This window comes from Pleurodeles waltl, chromosome 5 (assembly GCF_031143425.1).
Source record: "Pleurodeles waltl isolate 20211129_DDA chromosome 5, aPleWal1.hap1.20221129, whole genome shotgun sequence".
In the NCBI taxonomy this organism is placed as follows: Eukaryota; Metazoa; Chordata; class Amphibia; order Caudata; family Salamandridae; genus Pleurodeles; species Pleurodeles waltl.
The window spans coordinates 1397209925-1397233104 of NC_090444.1; the positions used below are offsets into that span (position 1 = coordinate 1397209925).

Genomic DNA, 23180 nt, shown 5'->3' on the forward strand with positions numbered 1-23180 from the left:
AGATAGCCATAAACACAGGACACTCAGCTGCATTTGCTTCCATCTGCATAATCATGGGTCTTCCTGGGCAGGAAGTGTGGAGGGGCTCTCAAACTTCAAAAGGAAGTGGGCTGACCCCACACAAAGGACTGATAACCCCCACAGATCTCCTGCAGACAGGACTGGGATGAAAGGGGAACTGATGCACTTTAAAACCACTCTTTGAAGTCTCTCAACTTAAAATGCACATTTGGGTATATCTCTGACCCCATCCGATCAGATACTCCAAGACCTACAACTGGACTTTCACAGAAGGACTGCAGTACTTTATTGCACAAATCTTTTACACATTGCCTGCTAAGTTAAGCCTGCCTGCTCTCTGTCAAAGTACCGGATGGTAAGCAAAGATTATTTGGAGTTTGTCTGACACCTACCTCAAACTACCTGTCTATGTCATCCCCCTCCCTGAAGTGGAGAAGGTAGGCAAAAAGTTGGGAGGAAGACCATCCTAAAACTGTCAGGTGTATCAGGAAGAGACACCATCTCATGTTTGGTATCACAATTTAAAACTCTAACATATGGTGAAGTCATATTTTAATTTGCAATTCTGACACTTTTCAAAACTTGGCATTTTATTACCTTAGCCATTTGTTGCCTGCAACATACCTCTGATCACATGACTGGCTGTAGTTTGCAGTTGGACCTTGTGTATTCCTCCTAGACACCACACACAACAGGAGCTATGGGGTGACAGGATGGACCATCACTGGCAGGATGGGAGAGAGAAGCTGAGCCCAGCCTCACTTACAAATGTATAAGCGCTGTCCTGCCTCCACACAAAGGGCTGCATACTCCCTCTAGTTAGCCTGGAACCAGGTTCAGAAAGACACAGCATCTGTTCACTTCAAATGCAGGCCTCTAAGAGTTTCTCCCCCACTTCAAAGGCACAACTGTGTATAAATACTGGACCTCAGACACCACCACTTCAGTAGACATCTGGACCTGTGGATACTACAGTGCTACCAAAAGGACTGCCAATTTGCTGGACTGTTGCACCAAAGGAACTTTGTTGTGCTGACCTGCTGCCTGCTACCCTCTTTGTTGGGAAAGAAGAACTGGGCATGCAACTTTATTTTGAACCCAGGACCCAAGAATGTCTTAAAGGGCTAGTCTGCTACCCTGCTTATCTGAGCCTCAGGTAACATAGACGTTTCCTCAACAACCTTCCGAACCCAGCTGCACTGAGTTCCTGACACCCAAAGTGGTGCTCATTGGGTCTTGGGCCTTTGGTGTGCTTCAGTACATGCTTAAATTAAGTTTTTGGGCTCTTTGTAATGGAGAACAGGTCTGCTTGCACCAGAACTGTGCTGTTCTCACCGAAATTCAGAGCGGGCCGCTGCCAGCCCATCTATAAAACCTTAGTAGGACTAATCTGGGAAAGTATCTGACCTGCGCTTTTTCCTGGTTCGCCTGAATTTATGACTTCAACCCGGTCCAGTATGACCAGATAGCTGTGGTTGGCATTTTCTGTTATTAGGTGCTATTTTACAGTATATTTTTAAAAATTCATGGCTCCAGTTCTACTGACTGGATTTTTGTCGTTTTGGTCCCATGCCACACTAACAAGTGAACTGCATCAATCAAGCCCAATCAAGATGAGTGCACACTACGTCATGAGACCAGAGGTCAAAATATGACCACTCATTCTTTTTTTTTTAAAACACCAATATTTGAAACATCAAAGAAACAAAATATTGTCATTAAATGGGCTGAAAGAATTTAAAATATTCGACAACTTCATTGAAGCACTGGAAGAAACAGAAGATGCATAGCTAATCGAGTGCCCAAAAAATATAGCTGGAGATGGAGTATAAAAAAACTTTGAAAACTTTCTAAAGGAAGTGGCTACGTACCAGAAAGAAAAAGAGGCTTTCGCCGAGACATTTGCCCCGACGACTAACAAAGACTATGAAAGATACATGTTCAACAAGGAAACACAACATCTGGGAGAAACAGTGATGAACTTGAGGACTGACTAGAAAGACTTCTCTAACGCTGTTGATTCAACGAGTTATACAATGAGGAAGCCATGCATCTAAGGATCATAGGCAGGCGCCAGTCCAACTTGTTTTGGTTGTGAAAGCTCAAGGAAACCTGTATTAGATAAGATGCTGGCCACAGCAAGAGTAGAACAAAGGGCCAAAAGCAGGCTGATGCCATGGAATTGTATGGCCCAAAAGGAAAGTCTCCTAACCATAACGAGGAAGAAGGACATGAGCAGGGGTACGCAAGCAGCAAAGACCACAGACATGCAGAGGATGTTGAAAGGAAAATAACTTCAGAGTCACCTAATGAGCTTAACATGGATATGGGAAAACAGACCACCAAACTTCTAGACGGAAGACAGCAGCACCCAGACATCAACGCATATGAAAGAACAAAGGATGGCGCTACATATGGGCCATTGAGAACAAATTCGGAAGCCTATCCTCCAGCATCTGACAACAGCAGTGATGAAGGATACCTCTAAGTAACATCTGCCAAAAAGCTTAGAAGTCACATAGCCACAGTCAGGCTCATGATGTAAGTCACCAGTCACAGTTCATTGTGAATAGCAGTGCTTTGTTGAAGGTAATTAAGGTACGGGGATTAGCATACATGTAGCTTAAACTGTGCATATGGCTGAGGCATTCATGAAAATGCACATGTGGGTGGAATAAAATCCACTGAGGTATAAAGGAACATTCACAATGACCTTCCAGCAGCAGGGGAAGGAAGCAACCACTGAAGTCTATGTCATAGAGAAGCAGGTGTCACAAATTACCAACCCATTTTCCTGGCGGGTGCAAACAATTATTTCCCTTATATATTTTAGTTTTTATCAACATCCAGCTAACTTTTCAAATTCTAAACTCAAACTTTTGCTTTTTAACAATATTTATAAGCCACATCCTTTCTGGTCTTCCATAATATGGTTAGAATAGATTCTGCCTATGAGTATGCTCTTAATGTATTCTTCCAAATACATCTTACATAATTTAAGTATGATGTAATCTTCTAGAATTCCCTTATCAGCCATTATTTCCTTGTGGTTTCCCTAATGTAATTTCTCCTTTAGTTGGCATAGGGCCTGGTTTATGTTTTGATGGAGGGGGGTACCCGTTAGTGCCCCAGCATGGCGACGGAGTTCTATCCCCACCAACACAGTGGTTCATTCGCCTGATTTTGATGTGAAAGGACCTTAGGTTTGGCCACTACAGTGATTTCTGCGTCATCGTCATGGCCAAACTTCTGAGATGGCCCAACAGAGTAAGGGCTGTCCAAGAATTTGCTGTATGTCCACCTGCCCAGTTAGGATCAGTGAACATATAGCCATTTTTTACTCTCTCTCACTGCCAGAAAAACGCTGGCAGTGAGGAACAATAAAAAATAAAAAAAATGCCCCCCTCGTCATCAGAGGTAACTCCAATGGTGAGGCGGCATTACTCTTGTTATAAAAAATAAAAGCCTGCTTCAAGCAAGATTTTCTTTTGGAAAACAAAAAAGGAAAGCTCTTTGAAGCAGGCACCATCATGTTGATAGAGCCATGCACCTAACAGTGATGGGAGTTCCTGCCAATGCTTTATAAACGACCGCCTGCTTGTGGTCATTTATAAATGTGACAGGCAGTCCCTCCACCAGAACAAAGGAGTAATTTACTAGGTTGCTCTGGCAGAGAAGCAGGCTGTCTGCCAGGAAATAAAACTGACCCATAGCATATTTTATTGTGATGAACTCATCAAAATGTGTTTTTATTTCCAAAATACGAAGGAATGTGCTACACTCTACCATATCACTTTGTCTTTTATGCTCCTAATGCGTGCTCTTGTTTTGTTGGTACATATAGTGCTTCATCTGAGGCCACCAATCATCTATACTAGATTGTGTTTGGAGTACTTGCACTGCTATCACAAGTTAAGGATCCCTACTTAATTTTTAGACCCCCCTTTGAAATTTACTTCACATTACCTTTTTAAATTTTCAGTTTTACATTTTGCACTTCCACATGTATATACTTTTTAAAACTTCAAATATGTATTTAATTTTCTAAACAATTGTGTACCCCCGGTTAAGAACTGCTGGTGTATTGTTTGTGTTGATAGAAAGGTTTGAGGAGAGAGAGGCACAGGGAGCACGGCTGTTCCTGTTGGAATATGATCCCTGAGCAGAACCACCACTATCTGGAATTACAGGGGCAGGATACATGATGAAACAGAATCAATGGACCTGTTGCCTTGAGAGTGAAACATATGGCCACAACACTTGTTCTATGATGGAGGATTTGGTGCTGTACTGTCCTTTTTGGTGGTGGGTCGGTAGCTATGGCTCTATTAAGTCCTTGTCTTCATAGAGTGATAAATCTCGGCATACAGTGAACAGCCCTAACATGATGGCAGCCAACTCTAGCATAATGTTGGCCCAGAGCTTATGGTGATACTTTGTGTTATAATGGTGGTAATTTATGTAATAATGCCAACTTCAACATAGGTGGCATGATTTCCCCCTCCTTATTTATTGGTCGTAATTCTTGGCATACTGTAAACACGCATGGAATGATGACACTGACCTCTGGCATGGTTTAATGGTGTTAATTCGTGGGGTATTGTGGACATTAGTAATAGTGACTTGATTGTGCCACCCATAAGAATATTGCCCTAATGGCGATAATTTTCTGCATCAATATGGGCCTTTATAGCATGATGTGCCCTCTTTCCATTACTATTGGACCTGGCATAATGGTGGTAATTCTTGGAATACTGTCGCCAATCTAGACATGATGATGATCACCTGGAATAATATCATAAATAAATGTGTAATAACATTTTGGTAACAATGCTTGGTATGCTGTGGTCATCAATGTGCATGTAGTACTAGTTGCTTATAACTAAAGCTGTGGAAGTCAGGGTAAACTATTTGTTGAGTTGAGGATTAGGGAGCTGCACTTTAGACTGTTGATGGCAATTGGCATTTCCAGGCTATGTAACATTCCTACCATGATCCACTTATCCATTTATTCACTCATGAATGTACTTATTTATTCAGCAGTTGATATACACTCATCCAGTCATGCACTCTCTCACCTGTACATCCAACCATCCACTAAATCACTCACTTGTCAATCCCTTCTTCCAACTATTGAATCTATATAATCTTTTGTATATTAGTTCTGAGCACATACTCTTAGGTGCAGTGAGTCATCAGAGTAGGAATTGGAGCCTTCAGGTTGACCAGGCTGTTGATTGGAAGACACAGAGGACGGTGCCTCACAGGCTTTAGTAGTGTACAGGCCTGTATTAACGTGAGGAGATTATAGAGTCTGTACTTGTGGAACATATAGGAAGATTCTGGGAGTAGCGGATTCTCCCTAACTTTCGCTCTTTTCTATCTCCCTTTCTTGTGTTTCCTCCCTCCCTTCTTTGGTCTGTTGCATGTGATGTTTCTTCTTTCATAGACAGCAGATGGGGATATCCATCTAGGTCCTGGTTGCACAAACATAGGCAGTGGAGTGCTGCTAGGAAACACACAGTGCATTTAAACATTTCTCAGTGGACAGTGATCTGAAAGTAAGTAGTGGGTAGGCAGGATTACAGCCCCAACAGCAACTTTTTACAGGTGCATTTTCTTGTGGTGCATCCAGTGCTTCTGATTGATGAAGCGCTCGGCCAGTCTCTCAAAAGTGTTTATCTGATGGATGGATTGTTGAGTCGAGAGGTGAAGGGAATTAGCATTAGCCAAAACAATTGCCAATTAACAGTGTAACACAAATCCTGACATAGAGACAATATAAATATCAAGTAAAATAATATATCTTAATTCTATGTGGGATTTTGAGCAATTATTTCTAATGATCACGTTCATAGTACAAACCATTCGGTAAAGTGTTTAAATTTAGCCCTTAAGGAGCTGGATCTGGGTTAATCTTGAAAACATTTAACAACAGCCTATACTCTTAAACTAGAATTAAAGTTGAGGTTGTTCGTGAAATCTAGAGAGCTAGATGTTTTAGATTGCCAGAATAAACAAGCATTAGCAAAGCCAGAAGGTTGTGCATTGACTGCAAGCCTTTTGGCTTCTTCATTTTTTTTGTACTCTCTTGCTTTTTGCAAAATTTTGTAGTTTTGAAGGTTGAAGGTGCCCTTATCAAACTGAAAAAAATAATGGTTAATACCAAAAATACTTTTTGGTGTGAAAAAGCACCCACTGTCACAGTAATCCGTGGCCTTGAAGGGAACTACATTGTGTGCAAATGTACTACTTATAAAAGGGCAGAATGATGTTAGTCACAGTGAATATAGACAGTACCTGAAGTGGGCTGACCCCATTCTATATTTTGTAGTGGACAGAAGACAATTGTGAGTGACAGAGCAAACCAAAAGCTTAAGTAGGCTAGCTTCATTTGGCTGACTGAAAGCCCCTATAAGTATATTATAACATCGAAAGACCTTGGTTAACGCCAGATCCAAAAATTGGCCTACTGGGTTTTTGATACATACACAACTTTAGGTAAACAGTCGTACTTATTGAATATTTACGAGTATGTGTTCTTTTTCAGCAACCTTTTAAGAGTTTAGACAAAGTAGGCAGTTTTATACTTCTCAGTGGCAATCGCAGGCTTTGTCATTATCAGAATGAATCCTTGGCTCGTCTGGGTTGCTGCCGAACAACCTTTCAGCTTTAGGTGAAACTACTGCTCGACCACATCTATTAAAAGATGAAATTAGAAATTGCAGAGATGCAATTAAATTCTGGTTAACGAACAATGAAATTACTGTCCTACACAGCACAGCTACATTTTTCACTTGGTATCAGTCGCCGCAGCTAAACAAGAGAAGGGATAATCACTCACAAATCATTTTTTCAAGTAACGTACACCTTGCTCTTTAAGATCTAAGGATGAGCAATCGATGCTTGTTTTGGTTATTATGGCAGATCTCTGTGTCTGATAAAATATGTCTTGTGCCCTGAAAAGAAGCCGTGTTCTTGCACAGTGAGAAAATTTGACTTTTAATATGCCAAAGTTGTAATTTTTCTATACTTAGTTATCTCATTTTTGTTTTGTTTTTAGTTCTATCTTTCACTGCTATTATGTCAGGTTCAAAGGTTCTTGTTGATGTTAATATAGAACCCTTTCAAAATTCAGTGACGTCGATTGATACTTAAGGATTTGTGTATAAAAGGGATTGTCATTATGCCACATTTTTAACCACTGTATTTTGTAATGGTTTTAATTAATCAGCAATAAAGTTATGTTTATTCATTCATTAATTAATTCATTCAGTGTTGAGCTGCTAAAATCCTCTTGCTAAAGGGAGAAGACGACTTCTCCAAGTAAATCGAAAGAACAGAAAAACATTTAACAGAAGCAGCAGAGTGTTGTACTCACATACATTGTAAAGACAATTGAGGCATAGAATTCTTAATGTTTAGTTTTCCTTTAATTGTTCAAATATCAATTCATTACAAATGTGTACCCATTCATTTTACATTTCCTTGTATCTAAGCTGCCTTTAAGGTAACACATATTTTGTAACACCCTAAACATAATTAGATTATTCATCAGGGCAAAGCAAATTATGCTGAACACTACTCTCACAAAGTGAGCAGGATAATCTAAGTGCATGTCACAATACTTCACCACTTTCCAAGGGATATTACAGTCAGAGGTGACCACCATGTCCAATTTACGTTTCAGTGTTTAATATAATGAGCGTAGTAACAAGTCCCTCCTTGAACTTTCTTAAACAATTGATTATAATAGCTTTTCTGTTGCTGGTGCAAATATTCCATGTAGGCAACAATGCCTGAGCTCTCTGGGTGGAATCCCTCAGTTGTCGCTATGGTAGTCCCGCTCCTTCAGTCGAAATATCAGCAGGAGGAGAGGAACTACCTTAGCCAACAGTCTTGTGAGCCCAACCAGAGACTATTCTAATCACTGGATGAGAGTGTTTTGAACATAATATGCCTTGCCTTGATGAAGCGGCTAATTATAGTTATGGAATCAAGAAGTACTCGGTGTAGAGGCAGCTTAGATAAAAGTTAATATTTAAATAATTTGTGATGAGCTGATATTTGAGCAACTAAAGGAAGACCACAAATTAAGAATTAGGAGCCTCAGTTGTCTGTATTTAATTAACTATGCAATGGTAGGGGTACAGGTATCACAATTTCAGAGGCTCATTCTGTTTTTCCCTGCTCAACTTAGAGGCTTTCTCCTTGGTAAACTAAAGTTCACATCAGTTGCATTAAGGAATAGGGCAAAAAAGAGAGAACTGGGATAGTGGGAATTTGCCATAAGTAATTAAAACTCCAATTCTCCCCAGTGTTTTTCTACAGTGGTTTGCCGTGCAGAGTTTTGAGTCTGATTTAGTTTTCCTTTCCTCCTATCCGTTTAGATGCCCTGTTAGTCGAAATTGGTTGTACAGAGGAGAGCGATGCGCTAAGTTTGCACCAGACACTATAAATCTCATCATTTACATGGTCTTTGCCCTTGGTTCCTTGCTCCTGGTGTTTCTACTACTCCAGGCTGCCGTGAAGCTACATCAACAATGCAAAAACAGCCACAGTGTGGAGTAAGCAGTCGGTAGTTTCCTCAGATACACTTATCTATAGTTTATTGTTTTCCCAAAAAGGACCAATAAACCTCATTAAAAGGATCCAATGTTCTGTGTCCTGGAAGAATAACCGAGATCCGCTACCTGCAGTATGCGGCAAGGGATAACCCTGTCTTTGAGGATGAAGATTCCATGCTTTGCAGCATGTCTCGCAATGCAGGCTCCCGTGTCTGTGCTCCAAGTCCCACTTACTCAATCTACAGCAGTGACAGTGCACAGTTATGTGCCCAGAGGTAAACCAAGCATCAAGCATGATCCTGCTCCTTAAAATGTCTTCTCACAAACCTCTAACATCAGCCTGCCTACGTACTAACTGCACAACCTTTCCAACTAATACTCTTTTTCAATACACGGATTCATAATTTAAGACACACTAAAATACTAACTTCAAGATAGTTGCTCGTTGCGTAAGGCAATGATTGGGCAAACTACCAAAAGTGTATTTGTGGAGTTTCAAGTTTCTGATGAACAACCTGTTTTTCCCCCAAGGCTATGCACGAGTAACCATTTTATCAGTAGCTCCTACAAATATTATATTTTTTCTTTAAACATTTTGCTTGCAGGTGAAATTTATGTTGTTTGTGTTCTTTCACAGCATTCCTAATTAAAAAGAAATTAAACCAAAGATAAAGCCTGACTCCACTATTGTGTGTCTAGAAGCATCAAAGCAGTTGTTTCAGACTCATCAGTGGGAGGCTATCAAAGCCTGGGGAATGACCATGAACTGAACACAATTCTCCTAGAATGTTGGGTCGTGCATGGCTTGGGATTTTTCTCACCTCTGATGCCCTTTGGAAGTTAACGTCTCAGTTTGTTGCCTTAACGTTTTCTCTTTTGTGCCATAGGTCACCAGAGGAGACTAATTCAAGTTAATGCCGGAAATATGGAGTTACAGCTTAATCCAGACAGCGACAAGGTGTGTTTCGCCGAATTCAATATTTCTGTGTGTTACTTACTTCGACTAGGTACGAACTGGGGGCGGGAATGTGAAGTGTTCAAAACAACTACAAATGCCTGCAGGGACCACGTATTAGCCGATCACTAGAGACAACTCCCTCACACCTTTAATGGAAGATAGCAAAGAACCCCAAACCGTGTGCGACTTAATGTCTGATCTAAACGAGACTGTCATTATCCTTAATTGCACTTAAATAAAATTAAGCAAGATTCCAATTGGGCTACTCTACAGATTATCTCGGTGCTGCAAATATAACTCGATTCCGTTTTTATTTCTTGTCAAATCAAAAACAAATCGTTGATATTGATTCTTATCCATGGCCCATTACAATCCTTTTCACAAAGTTAAAAAAGAGTAAAATATGATTTAGATCTTGGCGGATGGAATTCTCCATCACAAAAGTGACAGATATCATGTCCACCGTATTACGATCTCCATAGGATATAATGGGATCGTAGTACAGTGGAGGAATATCCGTCACATTTGTGATGGAGTATTCCCCTCAGCCAAGATCTAAATCAGCCCCCTGGACATCAACATTACCAGATCCACTAAGCATTTCTACATGATTTGATGGCAGATGCCTATAATGAAACATGGGGAACTACGTTCAAACACAGAGTACCTTTCACAATGGTTGGCATTTAGATGAAAAGAATCTACATGGACACCTATGTTAGAAAGTGATACTGACTGAGATGTGCACACTGACTGCTATATTTTAAATTCTAGATTGCTAGCTGTGGACATTGTCTTCCGTGGAATAAAAATGGGAATGCCTACCACTGATTAACTAAGGATAAGAGCAAAAATGAAAATTCACTACAGTCAGGAATGTGGTTATTAATTTGGGAGGGTAGTGCCCCTACCAACATAATAGTCCACCTGTGTTACGTCAAACACATAATTCTGAGAACACAAGCAGCAAGCAATCCACAGATAAGAGTGGATTAAGTCCCCAAGCTGGACCAACAATTTTAAAATCAAGAAAACAACACAATACATTTCCCAAACCATTTTGGAAACAGAGTAAAAATGAATGGTGAAAAATCTGCCAAGATTATTAAAATAGGTTGAGGGGAACAGGAGATAAGTAATCTTCAAGTCTTAAGGCACAAAGTAGAAGAAAAAGTGAAGCACAAATCAAAAAGTTTAAAAAAATCATGTTTGCTTTTAACCAGGTCTTAGCCATGGTTTTAGACTGACCAGAATGGAACTCTGTCAGATACCACAAGTGGGTCTTCCCAGTTATACTTTTTACCATCTGACTTGGTATGACTTGGAATGCAATCTATCAGTTGTTTGTAAAGCACAGCGAATCACCCATGAGAATCTCAAGGTGCTGGAGAGCTGTAGCTGTGTGGTGGTTTGCTCCTTCGAACAGCCATATCTTAAGTTCTTTCCTGAATTGTTGTAGCAATGGGGAGGTTCTGACATGCAAGGGGAGGTTGTTCCAGGCTTTGGCTGCTCAATAGGATCGTCCTCTGCTGTTGGCTTGGTGGATCTAGGGGGTGTCTGGGAGCAATATCATCCACCAGGTAAAGGTCCAAGGCTATGGCCAGCCTATATCGAGGTCCAAGGCTATGGCAAGAGTCCCTTGAAGTCAGATATGTCATCATCGAGCTACAGCTGAAGACACTGGGTTAGGTGGCAAAAGCTTAGAGCAGGACACATCTGTATTCTGAAGCTGCCAAGGTCACTTCGTGGGTCAGATACATTTGCCACCTTACCTCAGGTTTTAACTTTGGACTTGTCCCTTTTTTAGAAATCCCTTCACTGGGACAAAGCTTGAAGTTATAACCGAGCAATTATCCCCAAGACCAAATACTTTCACCACAAGGTCCTGCTGAACCAGTTTTGAGCATTAAAAAGACCTTAAAAAATTACACGTGTTTCACTTGCCTTCTCTGGATGTCCCTACCTTGGCAAACCTCAGCATCTTGTCACCAGTCTCTACCTGCTAGGAAAACTACTTCTGGTCAGTTATGGAGTCTTGTGTCCTCAGAGTGAGCTTCTAGGCACCTTAACCCTATCCAGCCTCGTTACTTGTATGGGCCAGTTCTCTGTCGTCACCTGAGTCATATTGGAGTCACACATCCTCCTGATTCTGATCTGTTCCTAGAGCAGCCAAACAGTAGGTAAACCATTTGATCCCTACAGAGCAGTTCCAGTCCCTGGCTACTAGCAGGATTTCAGAATCCCTGCATGAGTTATCTCCTTCCAGAAGTAGTTGGAACTCTTCTTCCACCAGGGTGTTATTCTTAAGGTGGAATCTTCAAAAGTCCAAGAATGTTCTGGGGAGGTGGTGTTTTAGGTACAAGACTTATCCCGTGCACTTGCCAGTGGCTGAAAAAAAATGAGTCTCAATTGTGTTTTCTAGCAGTATCTCTCATCTCCTTTTCCTCTTTGCCATTCTGTAAAATTACCCATTAGTGCTTGTTTCAATTGGTTCCTTCTACCTCCACGTAGGTCTACCATCAGTCCCTTAGTAAAACCAGTATTTAGATATGCTGTACTCCCACCAACCTAACAGAGTCCAAACTGGTTCTTTCCTCTAGTGTGACTGGAACGTGGCTGTCTGGGAGGGTCCTGGGAATTAGTAGAAGAAACACTCTTTGGCACCTCCAATCCAAGAGTCTACAGCTGTCCTTTTGTTCTGACAACTGTTCCTGTCCACTCCCAAATTGCTGTTTCTTGCTGAGGGGTCAGCAGTCAACACGCATCTGTTCTCTTCAGGCTCCAAGGTAGGCTAGTGTCCACCCAGCCAGAGTAATCAAATCTCCTAGCTAAGGCTATGTATTCCCACTCCAGAGGTGGGATGAATGCAGAACTGGTTTTAGATCAGATTTGGCCCAGCCAGCATAAACTTAAGTTAGCAAAAATCTGATTTCAGATTTTAGAAAGAAAGCAAGAAAAACATTTAAAGCATTATTCCAGCATTTTCTCAGGCAGAAAAAATAATTAAACATTTTACTCTAATACAGGCCTTTTTAACCCGTTGGCAGCTAAGGACATAACGGTTACGTCCTTGGCTGCGGCGCTGAGGCATCAAGGACGTAACCGTTACCTCCTTGGACCGGCTCACTCCCCCCATGAGCCTCACTTCGGTGCCCTCAGGGCAGGGATGGAAGGGGAATCGCTTCATCTTCCACCCCCTTCTACCCCTCCCCTGTGGCACTTGATGATGTCAGTGAGGGATCGCACGCTGACCTCATAGGAGGCCTACCCTTCCGCACTGGAACGGAGGAGAAATGCAAAAGCATTTCTCCTCTGATCAAGTGGAGGGGGAGAGAGAGTCTCTCTGCATTTCTGCTGCCCGATCGTGATGCGATCGGGCAGCAGAAATGCCCACTAGACACCAGGGAATTTTTGTTTTTAGTTTTATTGCAGAAGGGGAGCGGGCCCATTGGGCAAGGGCCGCTCCCGAGGGGAGTAAAATATTTTTAGGCCTTTTCTGCCCCCCATGGGGGCAGTACAGCCTATTTTAATTAGGCCGATCTGCTAATCTGATTTTTTTTGTTTGTTTATTTTGTGTTTTACACGTGGGGAGCGACCCCCTTAGACAAGAGTCACTCCCCTGGGGGGGGCAACTTGTTTTTAGGCCATTTTTGCCCCCCGGGGGCAGATCGGCCTATTTTTATTTGGCCAATCTGCCCCTGAGGGTGGCAGAAACCACTAGACACTAGGGATTTTGTTTTTTTTGGTCAGTTTCACGCGAGGGGAGCGACCCCTTAGGCAAGGGTCACTCCCCTGGAGGGGGAATATTTTTAGGATATTTCTGCCTCCCTTGGGGGCAGATCGGCCTATTTTTATTAGGCCATCTGCCCCCAAGGGGAGAAGAAACCACTAGGCACCTATTTTTTTTGCATCAATATTAACGCAAGGGGAGCGACCCCTTAGGCAAGGGTCGCTCCGCTGGGTGGGGAGAAATTTATTTTAGGCCATTTCTTGACTTGGGGGCAGATCGGCCTATTTCTATTAAGCCGATCTGCTCCCGGGGGGCAAAAACCACTCAGGCATCAGGGATTGGTGTGTGTTTTGTTTGGGGGCAGCCCCTTGGACACGGGTCGCTCCCCATGGGGGCACATTACTGTTGGCCATATCTGCCCCCCTTGGGGGCAGATCGGCCTATTTTTGGAAGGCCCATCTGCCCCCAGGGGGGGCAGAAAGCTTACCAGAGACCAGGGAAGATATTTTTTTCAAAATAAGAGGGTGGGGCCACACCCCCACCCCAAATAGATGGGGCCAAAGTTGTTCTGCCCACGAGTGGGCAGATGGGACAATTACCCCGATCCACACCCCGGGGGTGCAGAAAGTCTACTAGATGCCAGGGAATTATAAATATATGTATATATATTGTGATGGTGGCTACCAACCAGTATGGGCATGGTTATGCCCCCACCTCGACTGAAGGGGGTAACTGTCTTTCAGCTCTCCCCCCGCACACTAAAGCATCTTATCCCACAGTAAGCAAGAGTACATTTGATTATTCTGGGTTTTGGTTTTACATTTGGGCCGTGAGAGCTTGGCTAACTCTCAAAATCGTACCACTTGGAATGGTGAGGGCTGCACTTTTTGGACTTTGGGACTCTGCCATGTAGAAAAATCCACAAGACCTAGACACATCTGAATACTAAACATCTGGGTGAGTCCCGGGTGGTGTGCTTCACATGCACCCCGCACCATTTTCTTACCCACAATGCCCTGCAAACCTCTAACTTTGCTGGAAATCACACATTTTTCCTACATTTTTATGTTGTAACCTTCCGGAATCTGCAGCAATCCATAAAATTCCTACCACCCAGCCTTATCTCATCTATACCAATAAAAATTCTGCCCCACTTGTCAGCCTAAAAATGTGTTTTTTGCAAACTGCCTTTTGGGACCTGCTTTGGTTCCCCCTTAATTTCAACATGTTTTTGGCTCTTCCCTGTCACAGGAACTTGGCCCACCTACACAAGTGAGGTATAATTTTTACCGGGAGACTGAGGGGAACATTCGGTGGTAGGAAATCTGTCCCGGTGCTGTGATCCCACACAGAAATGTGGGAAAAATGTTATTTTTTCAGCTAAATTTGTGGTTTGTTGAGAATTCTGGGTAAGGAAACACTGGGGGATCCACGCAAGTCACACCTCCCTGGAAACCCTTGGGTGTCTAGTTTTCAGAAATGTCTGGGTTTGGTAGGTTTCCCTACGTGGTTGCTGAGCCCAGGACCAAAAACAGGTAGTTTTGTATTTGATAATTTTGATGTGTCCAGAGAGTGTTTTGGGGCATTTCCTTTCAGGGGCAGTAAGCCTACCCACACAAGTGAGGTACCATTCTTATCGGAAGACTTGGGGGAACACTGGGTGGAAGGACATTTGTGGCTCCTCTCACATTCCAGAAGTTTCTGTTACCAAAATGTGAGGAAAAAGTGGGGGGTTTTTGGCCAAATTTTGAGGTCTGTAAAGGATTCTGGGTAACAGAACCTGGTGAGAGCTCCACAAGTCACCTCATCTCTGATTCCCCTAGGTGTCTAGTTTTAAAAAAATGCACAGATTTGGTAGGTTTCCTTAGTTGCTGGCTGAGCTAGAGGCCAAATCTACAGCTAGGCACTTCACAAAAAACACGTCAGATTTCAATGTAAAAATGTGATGTGTCCATGTTGTGTTTCCTGTCGCAAGCATTAGGCCTTCCCACACAAGTGAGATACCTTTTCTATCGGGAGTCTTGGAGGAACACAGAACAGCAAAGCAAGTGTTATTGCCCCTTGTCTTTCTCTACATTTTTTCCTTCCAGATGTAAGACAGTGTGTAAAAAAGACGTCTATTTGAGAAATGTCCTGTAATTCAAATGCTAGTATGGGCACCCCGGAATTCAGAGATTTGCAAATAACCACTGCTTCTCAACACCTTATCTTGTGCCCATTTTGGAAATACAGAGGTTTTCTTGATACCTACTTTTCATTCTTTATATTTCAGCAAATGAATTGCTGTATACCCAGTATAGAATAAAAACCCATTGCAAGGTGCAGCTCATTTATTGGCTCTGGGTACCTAGGATTCTTAATGAACATACAAGCCCTATATATCCCCGCAACCAGGCGAGTCCAGCAGACATAACGGTATATTGCTTTAAAAAATATTACCTCGCAGGACAAAGGTAGAGAGTAAAACGTGTGGAAAAATGGCTGGTTTTCTCACCTCAATTTCATTTTTTTTTATTTCAGCTGTTATTTTCTGTAGGAATTTCTTGTAGGATCTACACAAATTACCCCTTGCTGAATTCAGAATTTTGTCTACTTTTCAGAAATGTTTAGCTTTCTGGGTTCCAGCATTGGTTTCACACCCGTTTCTGTCACTAACTGGAAGCAGGCTGAAAGCACAAAAAATACTAAAAATTGGGTATTCCACAGTAAAATGCCAAAATCGTGTTGAAAAATGGGGTTTTCTGATTCAAGTCTGCCTGTTCCTGAAAGTTGAAAAGATGGTGATTTTAGCACCGCAAGCCCTTTGTTGATGCCATTTTCAGGGAAAAAAAACACAAGCCTTCTTCTGCAGCCCTTTTTGCCCACAAACTCTGGGTACCTCTAGAATCCATAGGATGTTGGAAAAAAAGGAAGCAAACGTGGCGTGGGTAGCTTATGTGGACAAAAGCTTTTGAGGGCCTAAGCGTGAACTGCCCCAAATAGCCAAAAAAAGGCCTGGCAGCGAAGGGGTTAAGGGAAGACATAGCAAAGCCTAAACAGTGGACATGCTTTTGGGTTTTACTTCACTATGAGAGCACACCAACCTCAATATGTAGTGCGTCCTATTACTATATATTATAACCTGCCCTCTGGGCTTACAAGGCAAACTTTAGAGGTGACCTCTGAATATATAAAATAGTCTTTTCCTACAGGCAAAGGCACTTTTCCCTACCACGTTTACCTATAATGCATTTTAACTGCAGCCCAGCCAGAGCACAGTGATGCTTCTGGCAGGCATATATTTTTACAACACATGTGGGTGGTGTAAATACACAATGAAGCCCACGTACGTGTTTCACATTCATGCCATAAGTGCATTTTCTGCGTGATCTATAATCGTTAAATAGACAAACTGGGTAAAACCAATGTCATCAAAAATATCTTCAAGCCACAGCATACACACTGTGGCACTGATTAGCAGTGTTCCGGGACAAGGAGCCCTTATACCAGCAAAACTAGGGTTCAGAAAAAGGCAAACATTTTTGGGTGATCATGCAGAAAGGCAAATTTGCAACACTTACCTAAACTATTTGCTACCATGAATGGAACTGGAAGTACCACGGTAATATAGAGTGCTTGGTAAATCTCAAGCTTTCTTATACGCTTTTAAGAGTTGGTATCCAATATAAGTGATTTTAAGTTGTATTTGTGAGTTAGGGGTAAATTTAGCATTTCTCATTATCTAAACTTTTGTTTCATTCTTATGATGCAGTCCATAATTCCAAAGGCAATACATTAATTTTTTGCACTCTATTTTTAACATTACAACCGATTTGATGGACACGAGACAACCAGATTTCTTTTCATCATGACATGTAATGAGGGTTGAGCTCTATGGTGGCCAGTTATTCAAGCATGGAGGGAATGGCCACAGATATATACATGCGCATTCACTCACACCCACGCTTCCTCATGTACACACACCCACTCAGAACATGCACTCACTAATACAAATATATTCATATATACATAAACAAGCACTAAACATTAAAAAACGTAAAACTTACCAGCTGCAGCATCTCAGGTAGTGGGAGGGAAGCCGCTAAGGTTCCAGGAAGGTTAAGACTGCCACCTCCTCTGATTGGCTAATCTTTAGTTAGCAAATGAAAGGAAGAAGTAGTTTCTAACTAATCACAGAATGGAATGGGTTAAGTGAGACTTCCTGACCCTACCCCACTCTGGTGCAGCATCAGTATTAGACATCTACCCATGGCACTTCAGGGATTAAAAGTGAAGTACCCAGATCTGAGGCTATCAGTAATGCTTCTCCTCATCATGAGGGGGGTGTTCTCAAGGTGCTTTGCTGTGCTGAGGAGGTCACAGACAAAAGCTGTGATATCTTCAGCCCATTAAAGTTCAATTCAGATAGCCAGGTGCTCCCGCATTTAGAGCGTGTATAGCACCTGGCATCTTGACTTGAAAAAGAATAGTGAATGCAAGGCAGATCTTTGCTCAGCCTGATAGACACTCTTCACGTTAGGAAAAAAGTGGGGGGGGGGGGGGGCGGGCCCTTTCACACCCTTAATAACTGGCAGCCACGGGTAAGACTAAGCTGTCAAGAACCAAAGAGAAAGAAATATGGGATAAGTAACTTGCTTTTATACCAGATGGTGCATTGTTACCAGTCTATACAGAATATTGAGAATGTAGAGCAGACTTGACTTTCATTTTTAGAAATATATAAATCTGCACTAACAATCTGCAAAGGGTATTTATTTATTTGTAATTTAATAGACATGCATCTATTCACTTCAAATTGATGAGAATACATTTTCTGTGGTAAATGCTAGTATCTGGATGAAGGGGCAAAGGCAGGACAAATTTTAATAAAAAAACTTTTAAATGGCAGCTAATCACAAAGAAACAAAAGTAAACGCTTTGCTCTGACAATCCTGCTTTCTTTATCCTATCACTGTACAATCTCAGAGAAAATCCACAATGTTTCTGCTGACATAGAAGTTGAAAAATATTCCTATGAAGTGAAAATGTGACAAAGGTGTATTTGATGTTATGGCATCTTTCTCAGACTTAGTTGGATGAAGGGGTAATCACAAAGACTTACGACAATTGGAGTAAAAAGAAAATGCACTTCCATGGTACTTTTGAATCATTGTGGACATACTTATCCCTCGAGTGTGCTTCACAAGCATTAAAGTTAGACTTAGACATGGATTTTCTTTACTTTACTGCCTCTAAATTTTATTTTGAGAGGTAACCAATTATAACGAAGATGGTTTATGTTACATTGATCACAAAATCCACAGATAATGTATGCACCAACCAGCTGGCTAACTAATGAGTAGAATCAATTACCTCCAGTCAGAGTTTCCAATAATTGCAGTTTTCAAGCTGAAACCACAGATCAAAGATTAGGGCCAGTTCCAGTTATGTCTGCCTTTATTTGCTGGATGTCTGAAGTGCATGGGTTCTAAAGAAAATCATCCAAATATATAAAAGACTGTTTGGGGCAACCTCACCATTAGAGCTGCTTTACAACCTCGGTTTTAGGTTACTGCTGTGGAGATGGAAAATTTCTAATATTGATGCTGCTCCTGTTTCCTGGTGTGAGAAATTAGGTTGTTGGTTTGGAGGGGCGGGGGGTGAAAACCTACTCAAGCAACCGCCACAATCCTTGTCAGGGTGAAGCACAAAAAGTAAGTAAATTAACTTGTGCATAATCCTTTTGTAGCTTGCCACAAAAGCAGGCAGGCTTAACTCAGAGGCAATGTATAAAGTATTTAACGCAGCACGCAAATAGTAATAAGGTGAACACACAACACAAGAAAAATCACACCCCAATTTAGAAACAGAGTACAACTTAATAAATTGTTTGGCACTAAATTGACAAAAACCCATTCAGCAGAACTGGATATATGCAATTTTAAAGATTTCAAATCACCTGATGGCACAAAGCAGCATACACGGCTATCTGGTCCTGCAAGACCGTGTGAAAGTCACAATTTCAGGCCACCCAGGATGGAGCACAGGCCAGATACAGGGACAAGGTTAGTCTCACTAAAAAGATGCCTACTGAAGTCCTTCGCAAAGAGCATTGTTCACAGTGGCGGAGGCTGCGGGCAGTAGTCAGAGCATCGCGAATTGTTGCCGCTCCAGCACAAAAAGCAGGCCGGGTGTGGTGGACTGCCATTGCGGTCAGACTTCACTGTAGCACAAAACTCTTGTCAGGTGTCAAGGACTGTCATTGCTGGGGATTCATGTTGGACGTCAATGTGGGCTGTCTATGCTTGAGCACAAAGTGCAGATCTCACATTGCCAGTCATCACTAGCAGTTGCTGTAGCCCGAAGAGTCCAATTCACTGGAGCTCAGAGCTGGCAGGCAGCACAGGCCACAAGATCTTGGCTCAAACAGATCTGTTCTCAGAAACAAAGAGCCCAAAACATCAGGATTTTTTCTTCTCTTCCGGGAGGAGCTCAATTGATGCCCCACCACGTGTCTAGGACATGAGAGGTACCACTTGGGGATCAGAAACACACTCCACAGAAGCTGGCTGGGCTCACGAAGGTCCAGATGCACATCCAGGCAGGTCTAGATGCAGCAGGTCAGTTGGACAATTGCAGAGAGGGCTCTGAACCTTGTTGTATCCCTGTAGCTCAGAACAGGAGGCCAATCAGATGATCCTTGGTGTTTCTTCAGCTTGAGAAGTAGGATGCAGGTCCTGTCTTCCTTCTCAGATAGTGAGCAGGCCTCATCAGCAGGGCAACCTTCTGCTGTATTATCCACAGGTCCAGGGGTGTACAGAAGAATAAGTCTGAGGGCCTGATTTTTATATCGGGTGCCCCCTGTAAAGTGGAAGAAGCCTCTGGAATTTTCCCCCTGCAGTGGTGCCCTTTGTGTGTGTGCTGGGTCAATGCTTTTGAAGTGCAAGTGTGGTAGGTGACAGCTCCAACCTCCACTCCCAATATGTCAGGATGGCCCATCTTGCCAACACCCAGACCCTCATTTGTGTTGCTGTCTCGGAGGAATACACAAAGGCCAACTCCCAACTATAACTAGTCTTATGACCAGGAACAGGCTGCAAGCAGCAAATGGTCAGGACAAAACAATGTCAATATACAAAAAGTGGCATTTTCAGGACTATGACTTAAAATCTGACTTTGCAATAAAATGCATTTTAAATTACAATTCATTGGACACCAAACATTACTTTCCCATCTGCTCCCAATAAAAAGTTATACTTATTAGATGTAATAAGGTAACCCAATGTTATCATATGGAGAGGTAGGCCGTGAAATCATAAAAAGCTAATTTTAAATTATTTCACTACCAGGACATGTAAACCTTCAAAGTACAGGTCCAACTTTTAAAATAAAACGCAACCTACCCTATAGGCTGTTTAGGGCCTACAATAGGGATGACCATTATGTAATAAAAGGGAGGTGTAAGCTTGGCAAAAAGTTTATTTTGCCAAGTCAAAATGGCAGTTTAAAACTGCATGCACATGCTTTTAAAGTGTTACTTAAGTGGGTGGCACAATAGGTACAGAGGCACAATAGTAGCATTTCATTTACAGTCTCGTGGTACATGTAGTACTACTTTACTATGGACTTATAAATAAATTAAATATGCCAGTTAGGCATAAGTCAATTTCAACATGGTCGAAGGAGAAAGCACAAGCACTTTACCACAGGTTAGCACTGGTACAGTGCACAAAGTCCTAAAAGCCAACAGAAACAGGTTCAGAAAACAGGAATGGGTTTTGGGGTGCTCCAGTAGAGAAGGCCAAGTCCTGGCTACAGTAATGTTCAGTTAGCATAATAACAATCAACTCTTCTCCCGTAAACAGTGTCAATAAAAAAGGAAATTAACTTTCTTTAACTGTTCCTTATAGCAACTCCCTTGGTTCCTCAACCTTTCATCCTACTAAGAAATACATCTATGTGGCTGTTACTGAGTCTATTATTAAATTCAGAATAATTTTTTTAACTAAGAACATTGTAAATATTTATTTACTCATTTATTTCTAATAGCACAACATTTACACCTCTAGGCACCTTGGCACTAGGAAGGAGCTTCCATGAGCTGCGAGAAGGGGAAAAATGACAGATGGGAAAAAGACAAAGAAAGAGCAGTGAACATCTTTCAAAACAAGTATATCTTGGTGGTTGACCAGAGGCTAAAATGATAGAAGATAGAACAGATATAGAGTGGCGGGGAATGCCTCATTTTGTGGCATGGGATCCAAAATGCCCTATAGCACTAGTGGCACTTCAAAAGCGGGGAACAACAACAAATCTTTAATGCCAGGTGGCAGGGGTCTTCCTCGAACAGATAGGGTCTAGGAAGGAAACTAGAGGCCAGAGTAATGAATTACTGATCACAAAAAACTGGTCAGAATTTGCAACCAATATTTTTCCATCAAGAAAATTATCTTTCAAATGGTCATATACACTAATAAGTCAGTTCATAAAATTCTTATTCGGTGTTGGTGATAAACTGACCTACCGCATAAATATTAGTGAGGTAGGTTGCAAATTGCGACTCAGTCTGATTCGTGGCCTTCACAGGAATGACAGGGCTTCCAAGGCACATGTACACACACCTGTGTGTCACACAACAGAGGCTTCCTTCACATGGTAAACTTGTGAGGAGCACATATCACAAGGTGAAACACAATTAACTGGAAATGCCTACAGAGAACAGGTTTCTAGTTAATGTTTGGAGGCTCTGGGCTGCCAGTATCCATTACCGGGTATGAAACCTCCATAGCACATCAGCTGTGGACAACAGTCTCTGGAACCACAATGTGTAGGCCATTTCCATAATACATAACCAAGAGCAAGAGGATAGTGGGCCCAATTTTCAGAGCATGTTAGTCTGCCTGCACAAAAAGACAAATCTTCCACAGAAGGTGAAAATGCTAAAGTTATATCTACCAGAACTTTGGTGTTAAATATGAGATATTAGTAAAAAAACAATTACCATTTTTGCACTGCAAGTAACAACTGGTAAACCACTAAGGAATTAGGTCACAGTATTTATGCATTTATGTCCAATATGATACTCTCCACCCGCAACCAACACTTTTGTGTTCTTATCGCTGAGTTTTAAACATTTTTAGGCATTTCAACTCTAACTGGTAACAAGACTTTGTACCAGGCAGCCAATGGTTACATCAATTTTAAACCTGCATCACAAGCCATTTATTGTCCAAGCCCTAGAGTGTCTTAAAGCCATGCAACCAAATGAGCTCCCCCAGTGGCCAGTCATAGGGGCACATTTACTATTGTTTAACACAGCACAGCATGGAAAGGGAACTTGCTGCACTGCATGAAAGGGTGAGGACAGAAATGCTTCATATTTACAGAGATATGGAGCATTTCTGCCCTCTCCCTGCACTGGCGCACTTAGTGCTGCATAGCACCAATGTGATCACCCTTGCACTATAATGCAGTGTTGCCTACGGTTCCTGTGTTATGGACAGAATTGTTTTTGTACATGAAAGAACACAGTTACAAGCATATTCTGCTTTCTCTGTGTGCTATAGAACAGAGCACATGTTTCTCCTTGTTACGCCTCTATTGGGTAGGCGTATAGTTTTGACAGAAACCCAGGTTTACAAGTCTTTGTAGTTCTGGGTTTGTGCCAAAATACATGTGTGGACGCATAGGACACCCATGCTCCACCCATGCATAACTATCTGATGCAAAAAAATGGATGGCAGCGCTATGCACTGTGTTACTTGTGTTTATTGAACTACACAGTGACTTTGCATGGCTTGGTAAATGCCAAAAACGATTTTATGTCAGGATAAGTAACCCCGAAGCCAGATGATAGTAAATCTGGGTCATATAATTTGAATAAGACTGTGAAATAGCTAGCGCTTGAGGAACTCAACAGCCTGTG

General features: G+C 41.9%; 1 protein-coding gene across 2 annotated transcripts in view; it reads left to right on the forward strand.

Annotated features, from left to right (window-relative positions):
- The window catches only part of IMPG1 (interphotoreceptor matrix proteoglycan 1), a 1628305-nt gene that overhangs the window by 1597330 nt on the left and 7795 nt on the right, over positions 1–23180 (forward strand). For both annotated transcript variants that reach the window (XM_069235643.1, XM_069235645.1), the window contains exon 16: positions 9476–9546. In XM_069235643.1, the coding sequence (XP_069091744.1) occupies positions 9476–9503 (28 nt within the window). In that variant the 3' untranslated portion in view covers positions 9504–9546. The remainder of the gene's footprint in view (positions 1–9475; positions 9547–23180) is intronic.